This window comes from Pongo pygmaeus, chromosome 5, assembly GCF_028885625.2.
Source record: "Pongo pygmaeus isolate AG05252 chromosome 5, NHGRI_mPonPyg2-v2.0_pri, whole genome shotgun sequence".
NCBI lineage: Eukaryota > Metazoa > Chordata > Mammalia > Primates > Hominidae > Pongo > Pongo pygmaeus.
This window is the reverse complement of record NC_072378.2, coordinates 150,605,949-150,629,669: the sequence shown is the minus strand read 5'-3', so window position 1 is coordinate 150,629,669 and position 23,721 is coordinate 150,605,949. Positions and strand designations below refer to the sequence as shown.

At 44.1% G+C, this 23,721-nt stretch overlaps 1 protein-coding gene and 1 non-coding gene across 2 annotated transcripts in view; both read right to left on the bottom strand.

Moving 5' to 3' along the window:
* Positions 1–22,972, bottom strand: part of PPP1R14C (protein phosphatase 1 regulatory inhibitor subunit 14C) — a 113,456-nt gene extending 90,484 nt beyond the window's left edge. Inside the window, exon 1 of the mRNA XM_054492495.2 lies at positions 22,464–22,972. Within this exon, the coding sequence (XP_054348470.1) occupies positions 22,464–22,769 (306 nt within the window). The 5' untranslated portion in view covers positions 22,770–22,972. The remainder of the gene's footprint in view (positions 1–22,463) is intronic.
* On the bottom strand, positions 1,412–1,514 carry LOC129039795 (small nucleolar RNA U13). Its single transcript, XR_008503493.1, has one exon. It is a non-coding gene; the product is annotated as a small nucleolar RNA U13 (small nucleolar RNA).
* Positions 22,973–23,721: the final 749 nt, after the last annotated feature.

Genomic DNA, 23,721 nt, shown 5'->3' with positions numbered 1-23,721 from the left:
AAAAAAAAAAAAAAAGAAGAAGAAGAACAGCGGTATGCGGCATGTGACACATGGTATATGGCACGTGGCCCACTCACAATGCGATCTGGTGTACTGGCACTGACTGGCACATCCAGAGTCCACACCGACCTCCTGAAAATGCATTCCTCTATTTTTCTAAACTTGGTCTTTGGTCTGGCACTAAATTTTGAAAATGAGAAAAGTACTTAACTTCTCGCTGAATTCACTGTGTGAAATACTGCACTTCACATTTATTTTCATCTCTTTTTCTTTGTAGGGTTTTGTTTGTTTTAAAATAGTCTGATAGCAACATAAAAGCTCTAATTCTTAGGCCTGTTGCCTGTTTATCTAGGCTGTCACACACAAAAATTTTAAATAACTATAATAGAACAATAAAGCTACCCCAAAAATAGAGGAAAATTCTCAAAATTACCCTCCTTGCACTGAGTGTTTTAACTTGTAAAGAAAGAAACAACAAATGTTCTAAAATTAAAAATAGAAACTCCAAAAATAATCCTATTATTTTAGTTCTACTTTATGCCTGCCACATAGTAGGCCCATAAAAGATATTTATTGCGTGACTGGCTGGATGGTTAAATAGATTCATTACTGCCAACTGGACAATCTGAGGTCAACCAGCCTTCCCCAAGGACTTTAGCCAGCAGAACTGGTCCAGAAACATATTTGAGCCTAGAGAAGAAATGTAATTAACTAGGCAAGTCAAGTCTTCTGTAACACAAAATCTGAGTATCTTTTCTTGGACTGGGAGCCCAGATATTTTAAAACCCTTGCCTAAGGCAAGTTCAGACCTGTCCACCAACCAGCTGATATTTATTGAATATTTACAGCACAGGGGCCATTTCCAGGAAATGCAGATGGAGTATAGTGAGCAAGACAGAAAGGCTCTACCTAATATTAGAACATACTCACTAGAATCTATATAGGGCCAAACATACAAGGTCTCCTGTCTTAGTCAGTTTGGGCTGCTTTAACAGACTACCACAGACTGGTGGTTTAAATGGCAGAAATATATTTCTCACCATTCTGGAAGCTGGGAAGTTCAAGATCAAGGTACCACAGATCCTATGTCTAGTGAGAGCCAGCTTCCTGGTTTGCAGATGGCTAACTTCTCAATGTGTTCTCCCATGATGGAGTGCAGAGAAAGAGAGCTCTCTTGTGTCTTTTATAAGGGCACTAATCCCATTCATGAGTGCTCCACCCTCAGGACATAATCACCTCCGAAAGGCCCCTCTCCCAATAGTATAATACTGGGGCTTAGGATTCCAACATATAAATTTTAGGGGGATATAAACATTCAATCTACGGTATCCCCTTATTTGTAACCACAGTGCAGTGAGGGAAGATGATCTTTAAATGAATGGTGCTGGGTCAACTGGGTATTCCGAATTCAGGTCTGATGGGTCACATGCCAATGTTGTAACAAGGTTCAAGGCTGGCACATTTCACACATGCGTGTGAACACTCAATCATCATGCTATGAACTACAAAAGGATCATGAATCGTAATCTCTACATTATACCACACATAAAAATGAATTTCAGATGGATTACAGATCTATATATTAAAGGTAAAATAATGAAGCATCAAAAAGGTAACATAGAAAAACATTTTCATGACCTTGTAGCAGACAAAGATTTCTTAAATAGGTTGAAAATGTACCAAATATAAAGGAAAAAGCTGACAAATTGGAAAATATTAAGATTAAGAACTTCTGTGCCTCAAAAGTCACCATTCAGAGAGGGAAAAAGGCAGTTTACCAAGTGGGACATATATTTCTGACAAAGGACTCATATTTAGAATGTAAGAGATCAATGTCCAGGATATATAAAAGACAACCCAAACCCAAAGTTGTTTTTTTTCTCTTTGAAATGGGCAAAAGAATTGAACAAGCACTTCACAAAGAGGATATCCAAAGGCCAGTAAACACATGAAAAGGGGCTGGACTTGACTAGTCATCAGGTAAATGTAAATTCGAACCATAATGCAACACCACTATATTACATAACAGATGGCTAAATGAAAAAGTCAGAAAATAGCAAGTGTAGGTGAGGATGGGAAACAATCAGAACTTTCATATAGTGCAGTGGGTATGTAGATTGGTGCAATTACTTAAGAAATCATCTGACAGTACCTAGCAATGTTGAATATATACTACTCTATAAGCCAGCAAGTTTGCCACTCTGTATGTAAGCCAACGGAAATGCAGACATAGGTTCACCAAAAGACATATGCAATAATATTCTCGGAAGCTCAATTCAGAATAGCTCAAAACTGAAAGCCTCCCAAATGTCCATCAAAAGTAGAATTAATAGGCCGGGCGCGGTGGCTCACGCCTGTAATCACAGCACTTTGGGAGGCCGAGGCAGGCAGATCACGAGGTCAGGAGATCGAGACCATCCTGGCTAAGATGGTGAAACCCCATCTCTACTAAAAATACAAAAAATTAGCCGGGCGAGGTGGCGGGTGCCTATAGTCCCAGCTACTTGGGAGGCTGAGGCAGGAGAATGGCGTGAACCCCGGGGGGCGGAGCCTGCAGTGAGCCGAGATCGCGCCACTGCACTCTAGCCTGGGCGACAGCGAGACTCCGTCTCAAAAAAAAAAAAAAAAGTAGAATCAATAAAAAGCAACTGTGGTGTATTCACACATGGAGTACTATGTGGCAACTGAAATGATCAAACCTCAAATGACATGCAACAATGTGGATGTATCTCACACATCTAATGTTGAACAACAACAACAACAAAAAACAGACATAAAAGCTTTTAAGAAGGCAAAATTAATCAGATGACCTTGGAGGGAGGGCAGGGGGCTGACAATGGGATGAGCACACACAAGGGACCCCTGCAGTGCTGGCACTATTCCATTTCCTGATCTGGAAGGCGGGTGGGTTCAATTTGACAAAATTCATCAACTGTGCACTGACACTTGGGTTTTGTGTACTTTGTATGTTATACTACAATAAAAAGTTTTTTTGTTTGTTTGTTTGTTTGTTTTTTTGAGACGGAGTCTCACTCTGTCGCCCAGGATGGAGTGTAGTGGCACAATCTCGGCTCACTGCAAGCTCCGCCTCCCGGGTTCACGCCATTCTCCTGCCTCAGCCTCCCAAGTAGCTGGGACTATAGGCACCAACCACCATGCCTGGCTAATTTTTTGTACTTTTAGTAGAGACGGGGTTTCACCATGTTAGCCAGGATGGTCTCGATCTCCTGACCTCGTGATCCACCCACCTCGGCCTCCCAAAGTGCTCGGATTACAGGCATGAGCCACCGCACCCAGCCTACAATAAAAAGTTTTTAAGAAAATACTCTCATTCATGTCTTTACCTCACAGTACTTTCTGTTCTTAGTCCCTTGGCCATGCCAAGATTCATCCTGCCAGAGGGTGTTTGCATTAACTGAGCCTGGTATGTCCCCCCAGGGCTTTGCACACTGCTGGTGCCATCTCTCATCATGCAGGCCGAGATACAAATGCAATGAACTCCTCAAAGAAGCCATTCCTGGCTCCAGTAACCTGGCCACAGTCTCTCACTCATTATCGTATTAGCTTTATTTTTTTCCTAGCACTACTCCTGAGCTGAAGCCATTCCGATTTATTTATTTGCGTTTGTTTTTAAGAGCACAGGGACTCTTTCGCTGTTGTATCCTAAGCACCTGTGTCCCTAGCACCTAAAAGTACGTGTGGTATTTTGACCTCACTAATTTCAAACTTATATCCAAACAAAAGTCCACCCACAAGTGTTTATACCAGGCTTTCTCATAATCATCAAAAACTGAAGCAACCAAGATGTCCTTCAAGAGCCAAGTGGATAAACTGTGGTACATTTATACAATGGCATCTTATTCAGCCATAAAAAGAATTGAGCTATCAAGTCACAAAAAAAAATGGATGAATCTTAAATGTATATTGTGTAGTGAAAGAAGTTGGTCTGAAAATGCTGTATACTGTATGATTTCAATTATATGATATACTGGAAAAGGCAAAACGATAGCAATAGGAAAGAGATCAGTGGTTCAGGAAGAAATGGCAGAGGTTGGCCTGGCACGGTGGCTCACGCCTATAATCCCAGCACTTTGGGAGGCCCAGGTGGGCAGATCACCTGAGGTCAGGAGTTCGAGATCAGCCTGGCCAACATGGCAAAACCCCGTCTCTACTAAAAATACAAAAATTAACTGGATGTTGAGGCGCATGCCTGTAGTCCCAGCTACTCGGGAGGCTGAGGCAGGAGAATCGCTTGAACCCAGGAGGCAGAGGTTGCAGTGAGCTCAGATCACACCACTGCACCCAGCCTGGGTGACAAACCAAGACTCCGTCTCAAAAAAAAAAAAAAAGAAAAAACAAAAGAAAAGAAATGGAGGGGGGTAAATGGGTAAAGCACAGGAGATATTTTAGGGGGTGCAACTGTTCTGTATGATGCTGTAAGGGTGGATATATGACACTCTGCATTTGTTAAAGTCCATAGGACTGACTGCATGAAGAATGAATCTTAATGTACAATGTACGCAAATTTAAAAAGTCATTTAGGAGATTGGGGGATCCCAGGATGGAATGCAGAATGTGACAAAACAATCTATCTATATTACAAATGTATGCAACAACCTCACTGAAGGGGATAGGGGAAAGGGTACTGACCTAAGTAACTAGAAATAAGTAGAGTCTGTTAAAATCAAATGTAAAAGGAGTGCATGTAAGCACCATCTTCTAGTTGATAAAGTTGTTTCCCATAGGGATTGAGTTAACAATTCTGATATTGCTGTACATGTATACTACAACTGAGCAATTAAGGGAATGGATACGGGTGGTGGGAACCACAAGTTTATCTCTGTTGGAGTAGGAGTTTAAAGACAGGCAAAGAAAGGGGGCTAGCACGACCCATGTGGTAATATATTAGAATCAAAGACATCAAATGAGCTGATGTTTAGCTTGGTATAGATGCTGATGGTTACATATGGAAATATTTGTAGCTATGTATATGCAAATTAGAATACAGACATATATTTTCTTGCTGTCATGTGAGAGATCTTAGAAACAATGACATTTCAGTAGCAACAAGTACGCTTGGCATCTCTTATCTTGGTTTCTTTTCTTTTCTTTTTTTTCTTTTTTTTTTTTTGAGACAGTCTTGCTCTGTCACCCAGGCTGGAGTGGAATGGCATGATCTCGGCTCACTGCAGCCTCTGCCTCCTGGGTTCAAGTGATTCTCCTGTCTCAGCCTCCTGAGTAGCTGGGATTACAGGAGCATGCCACCACATCTGGCTAATTTTTGTATTTTTAGTAGAGACGGGGTTTCGCCATGTTGGCCAGGCTGATCTCGAACTCCTGACCTCAGGTGATCTGCCCTCCTTGGCCTCCCAAAGTGCTGGGATTACAGGCATGAGCCACCACACCCGGCCATATCTTGGTTTCTAATACCATTCTCTAATAAAAGGAATCAGGGCTCCTTGGAGAAATGGCTGACTCTGAATCTGGGGCAGGAAACATACAAGATGAGACTAGAGTATTTTGTAGTGCTAGAAAGTAAAGAAGTGTTAAATACATACACACACACGATCATGAGGGTATGTCAAAGGAACACAGGAACCAATCAAAACAGCTCCCAATAGCCAAAGCTGGAATAATATGGGCCACGAAATAAAGTAATATTGAATTATAATCCAAAACAAACAATAAATATACATGATCCATACTGACATAAATAAAGCAGACTAAATAAACAAATGAGGAAGAAGAGACAAATCTCCCATGCAAAAGAATTCCGTATAAATTATGTGGCTACACAATGAGGCGGAACATAACTTCCCATTACTTAAGAATGAGCTACTGGGCACGGTGGCTCCTGCCTGTAATCCCAGCACTTTGGGAGGCTGAGGCAGGTGGATCATGAGGTCAGGGGATCGAGACCATCCTCGCTAACGCGGTGAAAACCCGTCTCTACTAAAAAATACAAAAAAAAAAAATTAGCTGGGCGTGGTGGCGGGCACCTGTAGTCCCAGCTACTTGGGAGGCTGAGGCAGGAGAATGGCGTGAACCCGGGAGGCGGAGCTTGCAGTGAGCCAAGATCGCGCTACTGCACTCCAGCCTGGGCGACAGAGCGAGACTCCGTCTCAAAAAAAAAAAGAATGAGCTACACATAGTGATTTTCTTCCAAAGAATACAGTGTGGAAAGGGAGGGAGTAGCTGTACAGTGGAGAAGCCTGACAGACACTATCTCAGCCAGGTGCTCAAGGTGAATATCAACAGTAACAAGCCAAGTTTACAGGATGTACCTTCACAGAATGTGATAGAAGTGTTTCTTTACCTTTTGGGTCTTCCTCCCTCAAACCCATAAACGCAGTCTAATCATGAGAAAAACATCCGACAAATGCCATGTGAGGAACATTCTACAAAATACCTAAAAAGTACTCCACAATACTGTCAAGGTCATCAAAAACAAAGGAAGGCTGAGAAACTGGCATAGCCAAGGGAGTCTAAGGAGACATGCCAGGTAAATGCAATGTGGTGTCCCGGATGGGATCCTGGAACAGAAAAAGGACTCTAGGCAAAAACTAAAGAATCTGAACAAAGTATGGACTTTAGAGAATAATAATGTATCAATATTGGTTCATTCATTGTGACAAATGTATAATTCTAACATATGTTGCTAACAGGTAAAACCTGTTGCAGAGTATATGGCAACAGTGTTCTGTCTTCACAATTTTTCTGTAAATCTAAAACCATCTAAAACATAAAGCTTATTTGTTTAAAAAAAAAAAAGAATGCCTGGCAGAGACAGATGAAGGAACTAGTGGGTGGATATTGGAAGGAGGGACAGAAGGACAGCACACTGGCTGATAGAAGGATGGATGGATGCTGGGATGGCTGATGGATGGATAATTGATAGACTGGCTTAGAAAGCCGAGAGCACACAAGACAAAAACTGGAATGGGCACTTGGAATTTAGCAACATGGAGGTCATGAGCCTTCTGGGTGGAAAAGAAGGACAAGCCACACAGCAGTGGCTAAGAGGGGCACAGAAGTTGACAAAATGCGATCAAAGAATATAGACAATCTCTGTCAAATCTGGCTGAAGAGAGGAAGAAAAAGAGAGAAAGGCTTTTGTGTATATTTGTGTTCTATTACTTTACTGAGGTATAATTTACATATCCTGAACTGCACAGGTCTTCAGTATACAGTCTATGACTCTTGAAACAAAGGAATGGCTGATGATACCGGAGAAGTCAGCCCCTGAGCAGGTGGAAAGGGCTGGGCTCCAGAAGGAAGTTGAAGAGTGATCCAATCTTCCTTTTACCTTTCCTTCCGTCCTGTGGGTGGTGGTACCATCCTCATCCTCAGAGACTGTCTTTCCTGCCCCCCAAAAATGAAGACACCAAAGGAGTCTTCCAAAGCGTTATGTGTTCTATCCAAAGTGTTATGGCTGCTTCCTCTGAAAATATAAAGAATCTAATATGAACACATTTACTGGCTTTTTTTTCCTTATTTATAATTTTTTAAAAATTTAAACCCCATCTTCCTCAAAAAGAGAAGACGGAAAAAACACCAATTGAGCTATTCCAAACATTGTAAAGCCCCGTGGCAGGAGAGGGCTTGTGCCCCTTTCTTACCCACGACAATAAAACAGTGGGATACTCATGCCCACCCCTTCTAAAAAACAACTTTGAAGTTATTCTAAGAGAAATACATGTGCATTGCACAAAACAGATAAACAAAATAAATTACCCATAATGATACTAAAAAGCACTACTAATAGTTCTCATGTATCATCCGAATCTCTTTTCTAGGTACATATAAAAGATATCCTATGAAAAAAGAGTTTTACCTAGAATACATGTTATCTATTATCACTTAAATGTGATAGCGCTCCCATCGCAGAAAGTAATTCTCTTGAAGCAACCCAACAAGATTTTCCATTCTGGAGTGTTGATTAGAGATTCTGGAGTGTTGATTAGATTATTCTATATTCATAAAACCTGGTGTGTGACCAGATTTGCAATCAAGGTAGAAACTCCACCAAAATTATTCCATAATAAAAAAAAATCTCATAAGCCTCTGCCCCCCATTGGGTCAAAGAACAACCTTTAATTTGAATACATAGATTAACAAGGCAGAATTAGCTATAGCAAAAGCATAGTAGATGTTGATAATAATACTTTCATAAATATTCTGAGCTTTTGGGGGGATGGTTTTTCATATTTATTAATCCTCAAAATTTCTCTGAAAGGATTAGATCGTTTAAAAGTGGAAATTAAAGTTAGCCAAGGATGATGACTGAAATCACTCTTAATAAAGGTAGGTAGTGGGCAGCCTGCTCATCCTTCTAGACAGACCAAGCCAGCTCCCCCACCCCAGGAAGATGGGAGGGTCTATCTTAGAAGGCAATGTCTCTGCTATGGTTTGAGTGTCCCCATCAAAACGCATGTTGGAACCTTAATTCCCAGTGCAGCAATGTTGGGAGGTGGAAACTTTAAGAGGTGGAACTTAATGGGAAGAGCTTGGGTCACAGAGACTCCGCCCTCTGGACCTAGGTGTCTTGGTGCAGTTCTCACTACAGTGAGTGAGTTCTTGCTCTTGTGAGACTGAATTCATTCTGGAGGTGACAGATTAGTTCCCACCAGGGCAGGGTCTGTTTTGACCCTTCACCTGTGTCCACTTCCCCTTTGACCTTCCATCATGTTATGACATGGCATGAGATTCTCCCTAGAAGCCCAGAAGCCAAACGGATGCAGTGCCATGCTTCTGGGACTCCCCAGCCTCCAGAATCATGAGCCAAATAAGCCTCTTTCTTGATAAATCACCCAGTCTCAGGTATTCTGCTACAGCAACACAAAATGGACTAAGACATCCTCTCAATCAGGGCATAAAGGATGTGAAAAGAACCTGTGAGTATTATCAGTAGGCATCTCTGAAATGAGATAATGAGACAAACTGTTTCCCACCACCAGTAAGAAGCCATACTTAGGAGCTTTTCTGTTTGTTTTGATTTTGTGAAGTGGGGCTAGAGTTAGGAAGACATTCACAAGCATGGATTCCTGGAGCAGAAGGCTGAGGTCCACACCCACTCCACCCCTCCTGTGTAGACCACACTCTCTCACATCCTCGGAGTTGTGGTTGTAACAGCTGACATGAGAATTTCATTTTACTAAATATTTTATACATTATCTGTATCTCATTCTTTGCCTTCCTTCAGAGTTTATAGTAAGGTGTCAGTAGTTAACTAAGTAAACTAATTCCTCATTTTGTTCTTCAGAGTGATGAGTTAACTCAACCTTGGGATCATTCACCATTGAATGCAGCCCGTCACCTCTTTGAACCCCCAAAAGGGTTCTTAATCTAAGTCTAACATGGGATGTTCCCAAGGTTTAAGGCGTGACTGGCAGCTAAATGCTTTGGAGTCTCTGGCTAGTTCAGGTGACAACCTTTCCATTTACCTAAGTACAGACAAGTTTTCATTATCTAAACATCTCTCCATGTAAACTGCTTCTGGTATAAGATTAGTAAATGCTGAACCATCTTGCATGATGAAGAAATGGAATATCTTAACGTAACAAAAGGCACTTGTCTAACAGAGATAGTACGTGTTGTTTTTTAGTTTTAATATTTCTAGGGTGCTTTCATTATAGCAAGCATAATCATGTTTTAGCACCAAATCAATTACTCATTTTCTTTTGACTTGTCAGAGAGCTGCCACACCCCAACACAAACATGAGAAAAACCAGTTGACTAATTTGAATTGTTATGTAGAGTATTAGCTCATAAGAACCAAACAGAAAAGCTATCTCTGCCAATCTGAAAACTCAACACCTCACCTACCTGGCTTGAAACAGATTTAATTGCATTAATATTAGCAGAAATGAATGAAATGGCTTTACCAATGTGTGCACTATTGACATACAAATATAAGAGAAAAATATTAACAGATGATTGGCGGCAGTAGCTAAGGACTTGAGTAAAAACATCATTTAGCATAAGCAAACCAAGTTATTAATAGTTTTTTACACTGTATTTAGAAAAAGCATTACTTTACTTCTACCACGTCAATGATAATATCTGCTGCTTTCAAATATGTAAGATAAAATATATACTCTGTATCCCTTGCCTTATTTAAAGTGAGTTTCTAACTTTTAACCTCAAAAGAGATTGAGCATGGAGTCAATTCCATCTAAATAGATAGACCAAGAGTGCAAGGACTCCATGATCAACGGCTCATGCAAACCCGGCAAAGAAAGAAAGAAGTAGCTCACTCACTGGGGTGTCTACTTCAGAGATAATGGATTTGAATTTTTCTTTTTTTTTTTTTTTTTTTGAGACAGAGTCTCACTCTGTCGCCCAGGCTGGAGTGCAATGGCGCGATCTCGGCTCACTACGATCTCTGCCTCCCAGGTTCAAGCGATTCTCTTGCCTCAGCCTCCCGAGTAGCTGGGATTACAGGTGCCCACCATCACACCTGGCTAATTTTTGTATTTTAAATAGAGATGGGGTTTTACCATGTTGTTCAGGCTGGTCTCAAACTCCTGACCTCAAGTGATCCACCCGCCTCAGCCTCCCAAAGTGCTGGGATTACAGGCGTGAGCCACCGCGCCCAGCCAGGATTTGCATTTTTCTTAAGAAATGGCTGACTCCTGTAAATGGTTCACTTGAGAAATAACAGAATCCTGTAAACTGTTCAACTAAGATGAAGCATATTTGAAAATGTATCAAGTAAATCAAACAAAAAAGATTTGCTCAGTGTATTGGCCAAACATGCTAGAATACATGGAAGGTATCTGGGGGGAAACGGTGCAACTGATGTTCACAGTTTCCAGGAAGCAAGTCTTCCTCTTGTTACTGGCAGTTTAAACTTGAGCATCTTACTAAGACTCTTGGAGCCTCCCCGTTTTCTCATTTTAAAATGGAGTAGCTACTTATATCACAGAGTATTTATGTGGGTCAAATGGGATTATCTGATGGTGCTTTATGATTCTATCATTATACCAAATAAACAAATATTACAAAGAATAAGTTCTGCTTTTCACTTCCTGCCAGAACTGTCCATAAAAAATCTTAAGCTTTTCTTGTTATCCCATCCTATTAGTCCTAAAACTAACTATAAAGAGACATTCCAGGAATAAACTCCCCAATAGAAAGTAATTTGCTTAGTATAGATTTAGTCATGCTCTTATTCAGGCTAATTTGTACATTTCACCTTGTTAAATTTTACTCCTGAAAGCTGCTGTGATTTTCCCTCTCAGATGCTCATTTCATATCTCAAAACGAACCTCCCTCAAGTTAAAATAAATACCACCATTAGTTAATTATGAGGTACCAAGATAAAGGACAAATAATAAGTATAGAAAAGCACCCCGCAAAGCCAATATTATAGGTTATATGCCTAAAAATCTTAAGTCAAACATGCCATTTCTTAAAGGTTAACCCAATTAAATGCAAAGAAAAAGCAGCTATGGTGGCTCTAAGTGTCTGTGCTGTCAGATTCCAAACTTAACTTGAAAGCCAATAGTTAAGGAGAAGTTTCAGAGGAGGAAAAGATGATTTAAAAAAAAAAAGTTATTAATCTAATCCTTACGTTCTAGTCCCTACCCAAGCCACTCACACAAGACATCATGCCCAGTGCAGGATGGATACGCTCCCACTTCAGCTACAGGAAATTAGCTCTGCAACTTCGATGGCCCTTTGGTGAACTAGTTTAATCCTTGTCTCAGGGTTGCCTTGAGGGGGAAGACACTTCTATTTCTCCTGCTTTCAATATCACCCTTTCCCTGATACATCTCACTTTCGCCAGTGCAGCCCTGGCTTTAGCATAGAACATCTAAAGGTTAGAGCTAGAAAGCCCCAGACCTCCCTCATTTTTTTCAAATGAAGAAAGAAAACCTGAAAATAAACTCTGCTGGTGAAAATGACTTGCCAAGCTCATCTAGCTGGTCAGAGGCGGCCCGACTAGGATGGAGCTCACAGGCAAGGGCCATTCCCACTACCTCACACTGGGAACAGTCGACAGGAATTAATCTCATAGGTGCCAGCAAGGTTCCCACAGCCACAAAGCATACATCCTGCCCTGGCTTATTCATTCCTGAAGCCCAGCCCTTAAGAGATTACTTTCTCTTACTTAAGATCTGACTTCCTATTAAAATGAAAGATAAGTAAATTGTTTTTAGTCATTTGCAATATAATGTCAGTGAATTTATCATATCCTTTCCTGAACACAGACTTTGAGTAAAGAAATGTGCAGCCACTATATACTAAATAACTGTATTGAATATACTAACACAACTGTGAACAGGACAGAGTCCCTGCCCCAAAGAGCTTTCAATCATATGGTCTCCTCCATTCTTCTGCCATAATGGGAAGTGTTTGTTCCTTTACTTTTCCTACTTTTTCCCTTACACAGTTTAAAAGGGTGAAGCTTCTTATAACCCCTTTCCTGCCCTATGTTATCTGTTGAACAAACGAATGAATGAGTGAGTGAATGAATATTCCAGCCCTCCACAGCTCCTTCCACAGGTTTCCCCGTGGATTCTTTCAAAATGAAGAAGCTGTTTCTTAATCATTTTATTCCTCAACCATAAAGTGATGATTTAGAGACCCACCCACGCTCTGGTCTTCTCTTTTTTCTAAGCTTTTACTCAGTGGAACAGATTTCCAAAATGCCAGTGCTGACTAAGAAAAACCTAGTGAGAATATATTGGCCCCAACTTTTAAGCAGAGGCAGGAATCCAGGGTTTCATTCTTGTTCTATGAAGACTTGCGTGAGCCTGTTGCTCTGAGTCTTATCCACAGATGGAAAAGCACTTGCTACTTCCTTGCACAAGCATTTCTACTCACATAGAAATAAGCAATTCCTGTGCAAACAAAATTCTTGGACATGCTGAAGACTTAAAATTACAGAGAATGGCAGTAACTTGTGATCCCTTTCTTTGAAGACTTTCATTACCCCATACATCTGTGCCTTATGCCACAACTTCCTTCTAGTTCAGAGGTTCAAAGGACTCCATAGTTATAATTTATAACCAGGAAAAAGAACCATAACTTCAAGTTGACAGTGAAAGAGCAGGTTTTCAATACAGGCAGAGCCAAATTATATTCATATGTTTAATTTTGGGAACACATTTCTGAAATGCACATCATGAAACCAGAAGATGCAGCCACTGTCACTCACTGACAGTCAAATAAATAGCACGGACTGAGTGGCTCAACAACAAGCATTTCTGTCTCACAGTTCTAGAGGCTGGAGGTCTGAGATCAGGGTGCCAGCATCCTCCTCCTGGTCTACAGGTGGCCGTCTTCCATCTTCTTGCTGTGCTTTCACGCTGTGCCCTTGCATGGCAGCGAGAGCGAGTTCTGGCCTCTTCCTCCCCTTTTAAGGGCATTAATCACATCACAGGGCCTCCACCCTCACGACCTCATCTAACACTAATGACCTCCCCAAAGTCCTCCCTCCAAATACCATCACTCTGGGGACTAGCGTTTCAACCTATGAATCTGGGGGGACACAAACATTCAGTCCATAGCAGAGACACCCAAGTGCAGCCAGGTGTGTGAGTCACCAGGGCTGCAAAGCTACAAGATTCTGCCTTCAGGAGGCTGCAGTGAGGGTGGGAGACAGGATTACAGAAAGAGGGGCCCTGGAAAGGCCCCAGAGCCAGCCTGACAGTAGGAGATGGATCAGAGAAGCTCCCAGGAAGGCACTGCCAAGTGCCAGGCTAAGAACAGGTGCGAGCTAGACAGCTAGGGAGTGGGGGCGGGGAGGGGGGTGGAGGTGATTATGGCGGAGGGGCTCCTGCTGAGCTGCCTTAGGGACTCAGCTGATAGCTGAAGCAGTAGGGCTGGGGGTGACCAGAGACAAGTCCAGAGACTGGGGCAGGGAAACCCCTGAGCCCTGGTCACATGCTAAGGGGCTCCTGCTTTATCCTGAAGGCTGTGGGGAACAAGATCCCACCTGGATTTTAGAAAACACACCAGCTGCAGCACATGGGGGTGGCTCTGAAGCACAGTGGGGAGCTGGAGCAGGGACAGAGCGGGAGGCCCAACCCAGGAACCAGAGACCCTGCCAACTGCCAGCCATGTGGCCTCTGACGGGGGCCTGCAGCTCAAGCTCTCTGTACTTCAGTTTCTTCACCTACCTTGAAAAGTACTGCGAGGATTAAATTAGCACCCACGAAGGACAAGGTTTGCAATCAGCACTTCTTAAATGGAGCTATTGGGAGCAATGGGAGCATCACAGCTAAGTGACCTTGGAATCAGTGTGAACTTGGACAAGGACAAGCGACAACTTCTTGGATCTCAGCTGCTTCCTCCAAAAAATGAAGAAATGAAGATAATCCCATTTCCTTCATAAAGTTGTTGCGAGGATTGATGGTATGAGGTAAGATGCATAAATATCCTGGCTGTCACCTGAGAGCTGGGTTAGTCCCAGAAGTAGTAGAAACAATAGCCGCAGTGGTGGAGGGTCCAGTAGCAGAAAGATTGGTTGCTGTAATTTGAAAGAAACTGGACTACAGTGACCATTGCTATTATACAGGTGAGAAGTTACAAGGAGTAACTTAAGGCAGTGGCAGGGACCAGTGGGGACTCATATTCCAGAGCTGTAGGAGCATCAACAAGACTTTGTGACAGCAAGGAGGAGGCAAGAGATAAGCATGCCACGTAATCTTGGGCTGGGACAACTGTGGACAGCAGCGCCTGCCACCCACTGAGGGAAGTGAGAAAGAGGAGCAGGTTTCCTAAGGAAGATGAGAAACTCATTTTCAGACCAGTTGAATATGAGGTTTCTCTGGGGTACTAAGTGGCACTGTCCATTTCAAAGTTGTCTGAATACATCTGGCACTCAGAAAACAGATCAGGGCTAAAAATACGGAGTTACACGTTGTCCGCATATGGACAGCAACTAAAGCCACAGGAAGAGTCCTGTCATCCAAAAAGAGCACACAGGAGTGAAGGAAAACAAAACAAAACAAACAAACAAACAAGAAACAGAAAAGAGAGCCAGGGCCCGAAGACAGAGAAATGTCATCATTGAAGAGCAGGCAAGAGAGGAAAAACCCAGAAAGGGAAGAAGGACAAGGCAGCATGTGCGGCAGGGGAATACAGGGCGGAGGAGGGGAAGCTATTTGTGTGGTAGTGAGGGATGGTGGTGGTTTAAACAGAAGAGAAAGACTTCAACTTGTGTATATGCTGAAATGAATGGGCCAGAGAGGTTGAAAACTCAGCCAAGAAAGGGGTGTCATGAATGAAGTGCCTGGAGGGTGGCTGGTCTAGCTTGCAGAGGAGGAGACTGGGAGGGCAGAGAACAGAAGAGGTGCCTTGGAAAGACTGGTGAAGGCTTGAACTAGCCCAGTGCAGGAAACAAGAGCAAGAGCATGCACTACAAACTAAACCATGTGGCCAAAGCATGTGCCACATGGAAAATAAAATTCAGATTTGATTCTTCCCTCCATCTAGAAAGAGACTTCTTGACAGAGAGCTGTGGGCTAGGCAAGGGAGGCCAGGGGCTGCCAGGTTGTTTTAGGCTGGGAGGAAAAGGACAAACAGAAGACAGCAAAAGCACACATGTACCCACAGAGATGAGAACAGCAGGCAGAACTAGTGTAGCAGGGGCACGTTAGGAGTGAAGGAAAAGACAGTGGACGGGACTCAGGGAAGATCACATTTGCAAAAGAATTCTGTCAACCTAAACTTCAAAGTCAATTGGCTACCATTACCACCTTTCAGTTCCTGTTTGGAACAAGTAAGTCAATGAAGAAAGGTGTATTTTCCAACAGCACTGACATAAAGCTGTAAGGATGCAAGAATGTGATATGACTGTAGCAACAAAAACACAGATTGACTTTTTCCCCAGCCATGTCTATGATAAAGGAATACCACCAACTAAATTCAGATACAAAAACATCAGTGACTTTTAAACATTTGCTGAACATTGATCCTTTTTCATTCATTCAAGCAAATGCTTAAAGGTTGAAGAATTGTGTCCCGCTACGAACTTTTAAATGATGAAAATTAAGACAGTTCCTTGCCTTCAAGTTGTTACAGTCTAACTTCCCTGCACATATGTAAAAATCCACCAAAACATAGAGAATGAGGAAGGCTCTAGAAACAGGAGGAATAGTTTAGAGAATATTTGCCCATGTTCAAGTTCAAACATACACCAACACCCCTGACCCTAAAGTAACCCCATACTCTTCTCCAAATTATTGCACCAAATAGATGTGAATACCTTGTTTTCTTCACCCCTTTCCTCTGTCTCCACATCATAGAGAATAACCAACAGTTAATGGCAGCTTGTGGCTCCAATAACAACACTGACATGCTATGTCCTAAGTACTGTGCTTGGTGTCTCAACAATCAGTCCTCCTGACAGCCCTGCAAAGGCACCAGGATTATTTCCTTCAACATATAGAGAAAGTAGCCAGGCACGGTGGCTCACGCCTGTAATCCCAACACTTTGGAAGGGTGAGGCTCACAGATCACTTAAGCCCAGGAGCTGGAGACCAGCCTCGCCAACATAGTGAAACCTTGTCTCTACAAAAAAAAAAAATTAGGTGGGAGGATCACTTGAGCCTGGGAGGTCAAGGATGCAATGAGCCGTGATAGCCCCACTGCACTCTAGCCTGGGCAACAGGAGGAAGACTGTCTGAAACATATGCATATACACACACACATATATATATATGGAGAAAGTGAGGCTCAGAGGGGTGAAGGAAATTGCCTGATCACATATACCCACTGAATGACAGAGCCACATGTGAATTCAGGTTCATCTCACTTCAAAGCACACATTGTAACCACTGATTCCACCCTGCATTTCCCTAACTACTGTTCCAAAGGGAATGTGTTAAGCAGTTTTCTTTTCTTCCTTTGGCAATTTAGAATTCTTTTATCTACTGACTTTTTTTTTTCTTTTTATTTGAGGCAGGCTGTTGCCCAGGCTGGAGTACAGTGGTGAGATCTTGGCTCACTGCAGCCTCGACCTCCCCGGGCTCAGGTGATCCTCCCCACCTCAGCCTCCTGAGGAGCTGGGACCACCGGCGCATGCCACCATCTTTGGCTAATTTTTGTATTTTTTGTAGAGACGGAGTTTCATCATGTTCCTCAGGCTGGTCTCCAACTCCTGGCCTCAAGCGATCCGTCAGTGCTGGGATTACAGGCGTGAGCCACCATGCCTGGCTTTATCTACTGACTTTTTGCATGTGTAATTTATTCCTTAGTAGTTTACAGGTTGAGTTTATGGAGTTCGGGGGGTTTTGTTGTTGTTTAAAAGCCTGTGCTCAAATACCTGAACAAATGGGGATTTACCAAACAATCCACAAGACGAGTTCTAAGCAGCAGTTCCTACCTTCCAGCTTGAGCGCTAATAAAGTAGCAAAGCTGGCTGATGTGATACTGTACCTGGAAAAGTCTACAGAAATCCAGGATCTGCACGTAAAAGGAGAGGCCTCATCCAGGTACAAGAACTAAGCCGCTAACAGTGGTGTCCCCCACATGCACTCACAGTCCATTTACAAGGTACAACAGCAGCATCTGGGAACAGGCAAACCATGGGGTTCACATAGGTGCCAGGCTCTGTCCTGTCTCAGGAGGCAGGACAGGGCATTCATTAAGGTGCGCCTGACTCCCTGGCCACAGCCTTGTTCTGTCACATCCCAGCTGAGAGTCCTGGGGCAACTTCTTAACTTCTCTGTGTCTCAGATTCCACCTCCACAAAATGGGGGTCTCAGAGTTGTTGCCAAGATTACATGAACCTTACCTAGTACATGCTAAGTACTCAGCCAGTGTCGCTAACTCTATTACACATGTTTAGGCTTCTCCCTTTCAGAAGCAGTATTTTTAAAATTGCAGGTCACAACTCATAAATGCATTATGAAACAAATTTAGAAAAATAAAATCATCATTTTTCAGAAAGTGAGGAATAAAACATTGTATTTAAACACTAATGATGTTATGTTTCAGATTACTTTTATAATATTTTTCCTTAGCATACAGTAAGATTAAGTGGTGCCCTATGACTCTCTGTTTCTCTGTATCCATGTGTCAGGCAGCAATCTATATATCCAGATGTTATCAGGCAGCAATCAACATGGTATTTCTTTCTGTGTCACCACCATCTCTCAGAAGACAGTTTTTATAAAATGGGGGTAACAGGGAGTTAGGGAAGACTGAAAGGTATAGTAAGTCAGGAACCCTTTTATAAAAAGCAGACACTGGAAGCAAAGGGAAAAACCTACTAAGGTGACAGAACAACACAGCAAGTACCCGAGGTACACAAGCCTGTTTATGGCTAGGATGCTACGGGCATTGCAATCATCTGAGCTTAGCAACATGTTTTTATTTCCAAAGCAAATTGAATTGCAAAACTGGAAGTACAGATGTTATCTTGATGCTGGGCAAACTTGGAAATATTCATATGACTTATCCAGTAAGTCATCTTGCAGTACTTGTTAAAGTAGATATTATGCCAGATTTCAAATGCTCTTAAAAACCACCAGGGTTGGCTGGGCGCAGTGGCTCAAGCCTGTAACCCCAGCACTTTGGGAGGCTGAGGCAGTCGGATCATGAGATCAGGAGTTCAAGACCAGCCTGGCCAACATAGTGAAACCCTATCTCTACTAAAAATACAAAAATTAGCTGGGCATGGTGGCACGCATCTGTAGCCCCAGCTACTCGGGAGGCAGAAGCAGGAGAATTGTTTGAACCCAGGAGGCAGAGGTTGCAGTGAGCTGAGATTGCGCCACTGCACTCTAGCCTAGGCAACAGAGAGAGACTTCATCTCAAAAAAACAAAAACAAAACAAAAAAAAACCCACCAGGGTTTGGAAGAGATTAAAAAAAAAAAAAAAGGTCTTTAAACAGAAATCCTTAAATGTGGATGTAGATGTAGATTTAGTCTAACGGTTACATTATAATCAAATTCCTAGCTGAAAATTTACCTGTATAAGCCTTCCCAAGAGAAGATGAGATGGAAAAGACCTATAAGCACATAACAAATCATTTTGGAATCCAATAAAAGTACTTATCTATGTATTCAAAAGGCTATTTGACATGGTATTTTACAATGCTGCCCTTAGACTGGGTAAGAGGGGACCACATCTCTGGGCCCCACTCCTGCCATAACCTGTCTTCCTGAAGACTTCCTAGGACAAAGTGGACACATCTATCCAGAACCAGTGTCCCTCCACCTGGTTTTAGTCAGTGATCCAGGTCCCCAGAATTCCCTTCTCAAATCCCAAGTAGCTTCTAGGGCATGAACAAGCTCCTCCCAGATCTGTTCTGGCCTAGGGGGACATCACCACTGGTGTGTGCAGAGGCATCATGGTCAAGGAGTGGCAGGTGCATACCAAGACTGGGCGTGCAAGTGGACACAGTGTCCTTTACCAGGTGGGACTGTACCAAGGATGGGAAGCAAAAGGGAAGAAACCCAGGCCAGGGCAGTCTCCTAACTGCATTTCAGCTCATGACTCTGGGAAATAACATTTTGAATTCAAAATGCAAACCTAGCCTTCCAGGTCATTATGAAGATGTAGCTGTCAAGATCAGTGGATAGAAGAAATTTTATACAAATGTTGTTAGTTTAACTCATAAGTTTTAAACATTTAAACACATGCCTTGTAGACCTACATTTGTTCTCTTGCACGGTACAGACAGGCCTCGTGGTTATACAGTGGACTCAGATTCCAGACTGGGTTCATCCTCAACCCCAACCCACCCACCAGCTACATGAGCTTGAAGCAGCCTTTTAATCCTCTCTGAGTCTTCACTTCTTTATTTACATTTAAACAAGGATAAAAAGAACATCTTCTTTATAGTGTTGTTATGAAGACTAAATGAATTAGCCCAAAGTACCTAGAAGAGCACCTAGTCACCTAGTAGGTAGGTAATAAATTCCCCTATGACATTATTCTCATACAAAACTGATTAGTCACTGCACACTTCCAGAAAAAAACACAGACAGAAAGTGGTTCTGTGTATTTCTTCTTTCCTCTTCCTCTTTCTAAATACATTGCTTTACACTGCTCCAAAAGATTATTTTCTATTCTGAAAAGGTCAAGTCATGTGACTCCTGACCTGCCTGGGTCAAGTTCTTCTGAAATTAAAGATGTGTTCATATTCTACCCCAACTCAGCAGATAACTCAAGCCTTTGGCAGGTTTGAGGTTTGAAGGCTGGGAAATTGGCTGTGTCACTTTCATGGGCTAAACATTTGAAAGAATTACCATTTTTAAGTATAAAAAGGACATTTCCTAATCTTCATACGCATGAGGTTCGGAGCTGTAAGCCAGGGTACGTCCTTCTTGATTCACAAACCAGAGGCTGAAACACTTGAAGCTATCAACAAAGAAAGGTTACTCAACAAGAGAACCCAATGCTAAAAATAGAGCACTATCAGCAGAGAAATAGATGCAAAGAGACAAGCCTTTATTTGGCTACTTATTTGCCCACGTTTCTTTATTATTAAATGGAGGTACACCACCAGCATAGTGATTACAAATTGCCAACAACCTAATTATTTCTATTCCTTCGGCCTACAATGACTGAACAAACAACTTGAAGAAAAATACTTGCCACATGTTAATGACATGAGGCAGCATATACAGCATCTTGTATTATTTCACCACAAAAACCTCCCTTTCAAATGTCTAGCTGTTTGCTATGGGTTGAAGATTTAAAACCCAAGAAGAAAAGTACAATACAAGGAAAAGATTCAAGTTCATGTTTACCCTTTAAAATATATACCTAACCTACATGTTCCACACAGGAAACTATCAAACCTCCATTTTTTCTAATTATTCTGAAGAATTTTTTAAATATATTGTTTATCAGCCTACTCAGTGGGTAGAGCTCTTTCTAGTTTCCCAATCTACGCCTAATTAGTCTCCCACAAAAAGAACCATGCTGGAGCATTGTTAATTTCAACAATGCTTTTTCTATTAATTCAAATCTTCTCCAAATCCCAAATGGAGAAAAAAAAAGTTTGAAATAAATGAAAATTAACTGGATTCTACAGAGGCAGGACTAAGCACATCCATTCATCCAACAGTAATCCCATCTATATCAAATAATGTTTCTTTACAGAGTTTTACCAACTTCCTATAAAAATCTCATGAATACTTCTTATGTTTGCCAGTTTTTATTCATGCAATTAAATTAGCTTTTTGTAAGAGCTGGACTGGAGAAACAACACATTTTTACAACCCCATTTGTCATACAGTCAAGCTTCATTATATTATAATCATTCATCAGTAGTCAGTAACGAGTATGCTGTTTCCTTGTGCAATGAGGTTGTTTAAGAAAATGTGTCTTCACAACAGGCCATGAAATGTGTCAAATACAGAATACCCAACATTAGTGGTAAAGCCTGTGAGTTCATCTGGTTGTCATCTCTGTTGAAGAGCACAACAGTTGAATGAACACAAACCTAGCTTTAGCTTAGAAGCCACATTCTTAATTATTAACCCCTTCATGCTTCCACCCTTTCTAAACTCCACTCCCTTAAGAGGAGGTCACTTCATTTAGAATTAATTATTGTTATTCAAGATGCTCATGAGAGATCATTTTGGCTTCAGTCGTTTTGCTGCAGTTTATTCTACATATTTCTCCTAAATCAAATGTATACACATCCCTGAGACTTGTGTATGACCTTAGTCCCTGGACTGTGGGAAGTCACGATGTCGTGGAGAAGAGGGGAGCTGGGAGCCTGAAGCTGGCAGATCCCGGGATCCCGCAGGCCCCCCGCAGGGCTCCCGCCCTTCCACCGAGGCACCCGTCGAGGTTGCCCCAGATGCTCATTCTGCGCCCATCAATGGGAGTAACTGAGCTTAGAGAAGAAAAACTACGGCTTCAACAAAGGACAACGTGTGCAGCTCTGATAATGCAGGGAGGAATTATGGAGACACCGTCGGGGCTGGCTGGAAAGGGGAAAGCGTTCCATCTCAGGATTTTCACGGGGAATTTCAAGAACCAAGGGGGCCTCTGAGATCCCCAGAACCTCTCCTTTCCACGAGGCAGCTTCCTTCCTTCCCTGCTCGTTTTCCACAAAAATCAGGGCTGCCCGGATCCCAGCAGTGAGCGCTGCTCTCTTTGGCTGCTGTATCCCCAACCGCTGCTGAGGAGCAGCTGGAGTGAGCCCCTCCGAGCCCCGCTTTGCGCAGCTGCAGCTGGAGCCCAGAGGCGCCCGGAGCTCGGAGAAAAGCACTGTGCTCCGCAGGACCCAACCCTCCCCACGGCCACCAAGGGGGCCCGCAGCTCCCCGGGCACCGGCAGCCGAACCCAGACAGGGGCGTCCCAACCGCTGAGCCCGACGCCAGAGGGCACCGCGGGGGAGAGAAGGCGCCGCGCCTCGCTCCTGGCACTTGGTCCCCGGGAGTCAGGGACGTGCGCGCCCCGGAGCTGGAGCCCGGGAGAATTCCTGCGTGGGCACAGAGGAGCTAGAGAGGTCCCCGACCCTCCCAGCTCCGCGCCCAGGTACCTCGCAGCCGTAGAGCTGACCCAGCTGCTCCACGATCCACTCCTCCAGCACCAGCCGCTTCCGAAGCTCCTTACGATCGTATTTCACTGTCACTTTTCCCTGCTGGTGTCGCCGCTGCTGTTGCTGCTGAACCTGCCCTGCAGCGGCCGCCGTGGCCACGGGCGCCGAGTCCTCCCGGGAGGAGCCTGAGCCGCTGCTGGAGCCGGGGCTGCCACCGGCGCCACCCCGGGGGCTTTGGAAGAAAACCCGTGCGCCGCCGCCACTGGCCCCGCCGGCCGCCTCGCTGCTGCCCGTCGCCACCGACATGTCCCCGCGCGCCCGAGCCTGAGTGCGGCCCGGAGGAGGGGCGGGCGGAGCGCGCCCGGCGCCGCTACCACCTCGGGCCCGGCAGCCGCATGCGAAGAGCTCCCCGGCACCTGCTCTGCGCCGCGCGCGCCCAGCCGCCCGGCTGCTCTGGGAGGGCGGGAGGAGCCGCGGCGGGAGGGAGGAGGGCGGGGAGGACGGCGGGGCGGAGACCGCAGCCTTAAAGACGCCGCCGAGGACCCTCTCGGTCCAGCCCTCGGAGGCGGGATCTGGCGCCTGCGGCGGAGAGGGCCCGGGGCGTGGGAGTCTCCGCGGGGCGGGAAATGTGTGCGCCTAGACACCGGAGGTCGCCGATGTGTAGACTCCGGAAGGACGGGCGTGGGGCGGTGTGCCAGGGGATGCTCCTGCGCGGGTGTCCGTGGCCTCTAGTCTCGGAGACAGGGACTCGCGCTTCTCCCGCAGTCCCGGAGCGCAGGAAACGCGCCGCCTCTCGGGGCCTCCACCTGGCGCGGCCCCGGGCAGGACCCGCAGCGAAGGGGACACAAGAAAGGACCGCGCCGCAGGCTCCCCCAGGAGGTTTTCCTAGCCCCACCGTCTCCTCGGTTGGCTGGGTAGTGTCCCCTCCCCTCCCAGCCCCGCCCCGCGGCTCCAAACACACATTCCTATTCATGCCACGATGGATGCCACTTCCTCTCTGGATTGTAAGAAACATCGAAGAGGCGATGTTTGTGCAATAAGGCACTCACGGCGCTTGAGAAATTATTTCCAGACCAATGTTTTCTTTCCTTACTAAGCATCTGCTTAATCATGGGCACAGCATTCGGATATCTTCGTATCCAAAGGGCAGAAAGCGTGACGGCGCTCAGGCAAGGCGGCTGGGGGCATCCAGACAGTAAACATTTCTCTAAGAGGGTCGGCGACAGGGTCCTGGTTCCACATTTCTAGTGTTGCGTCC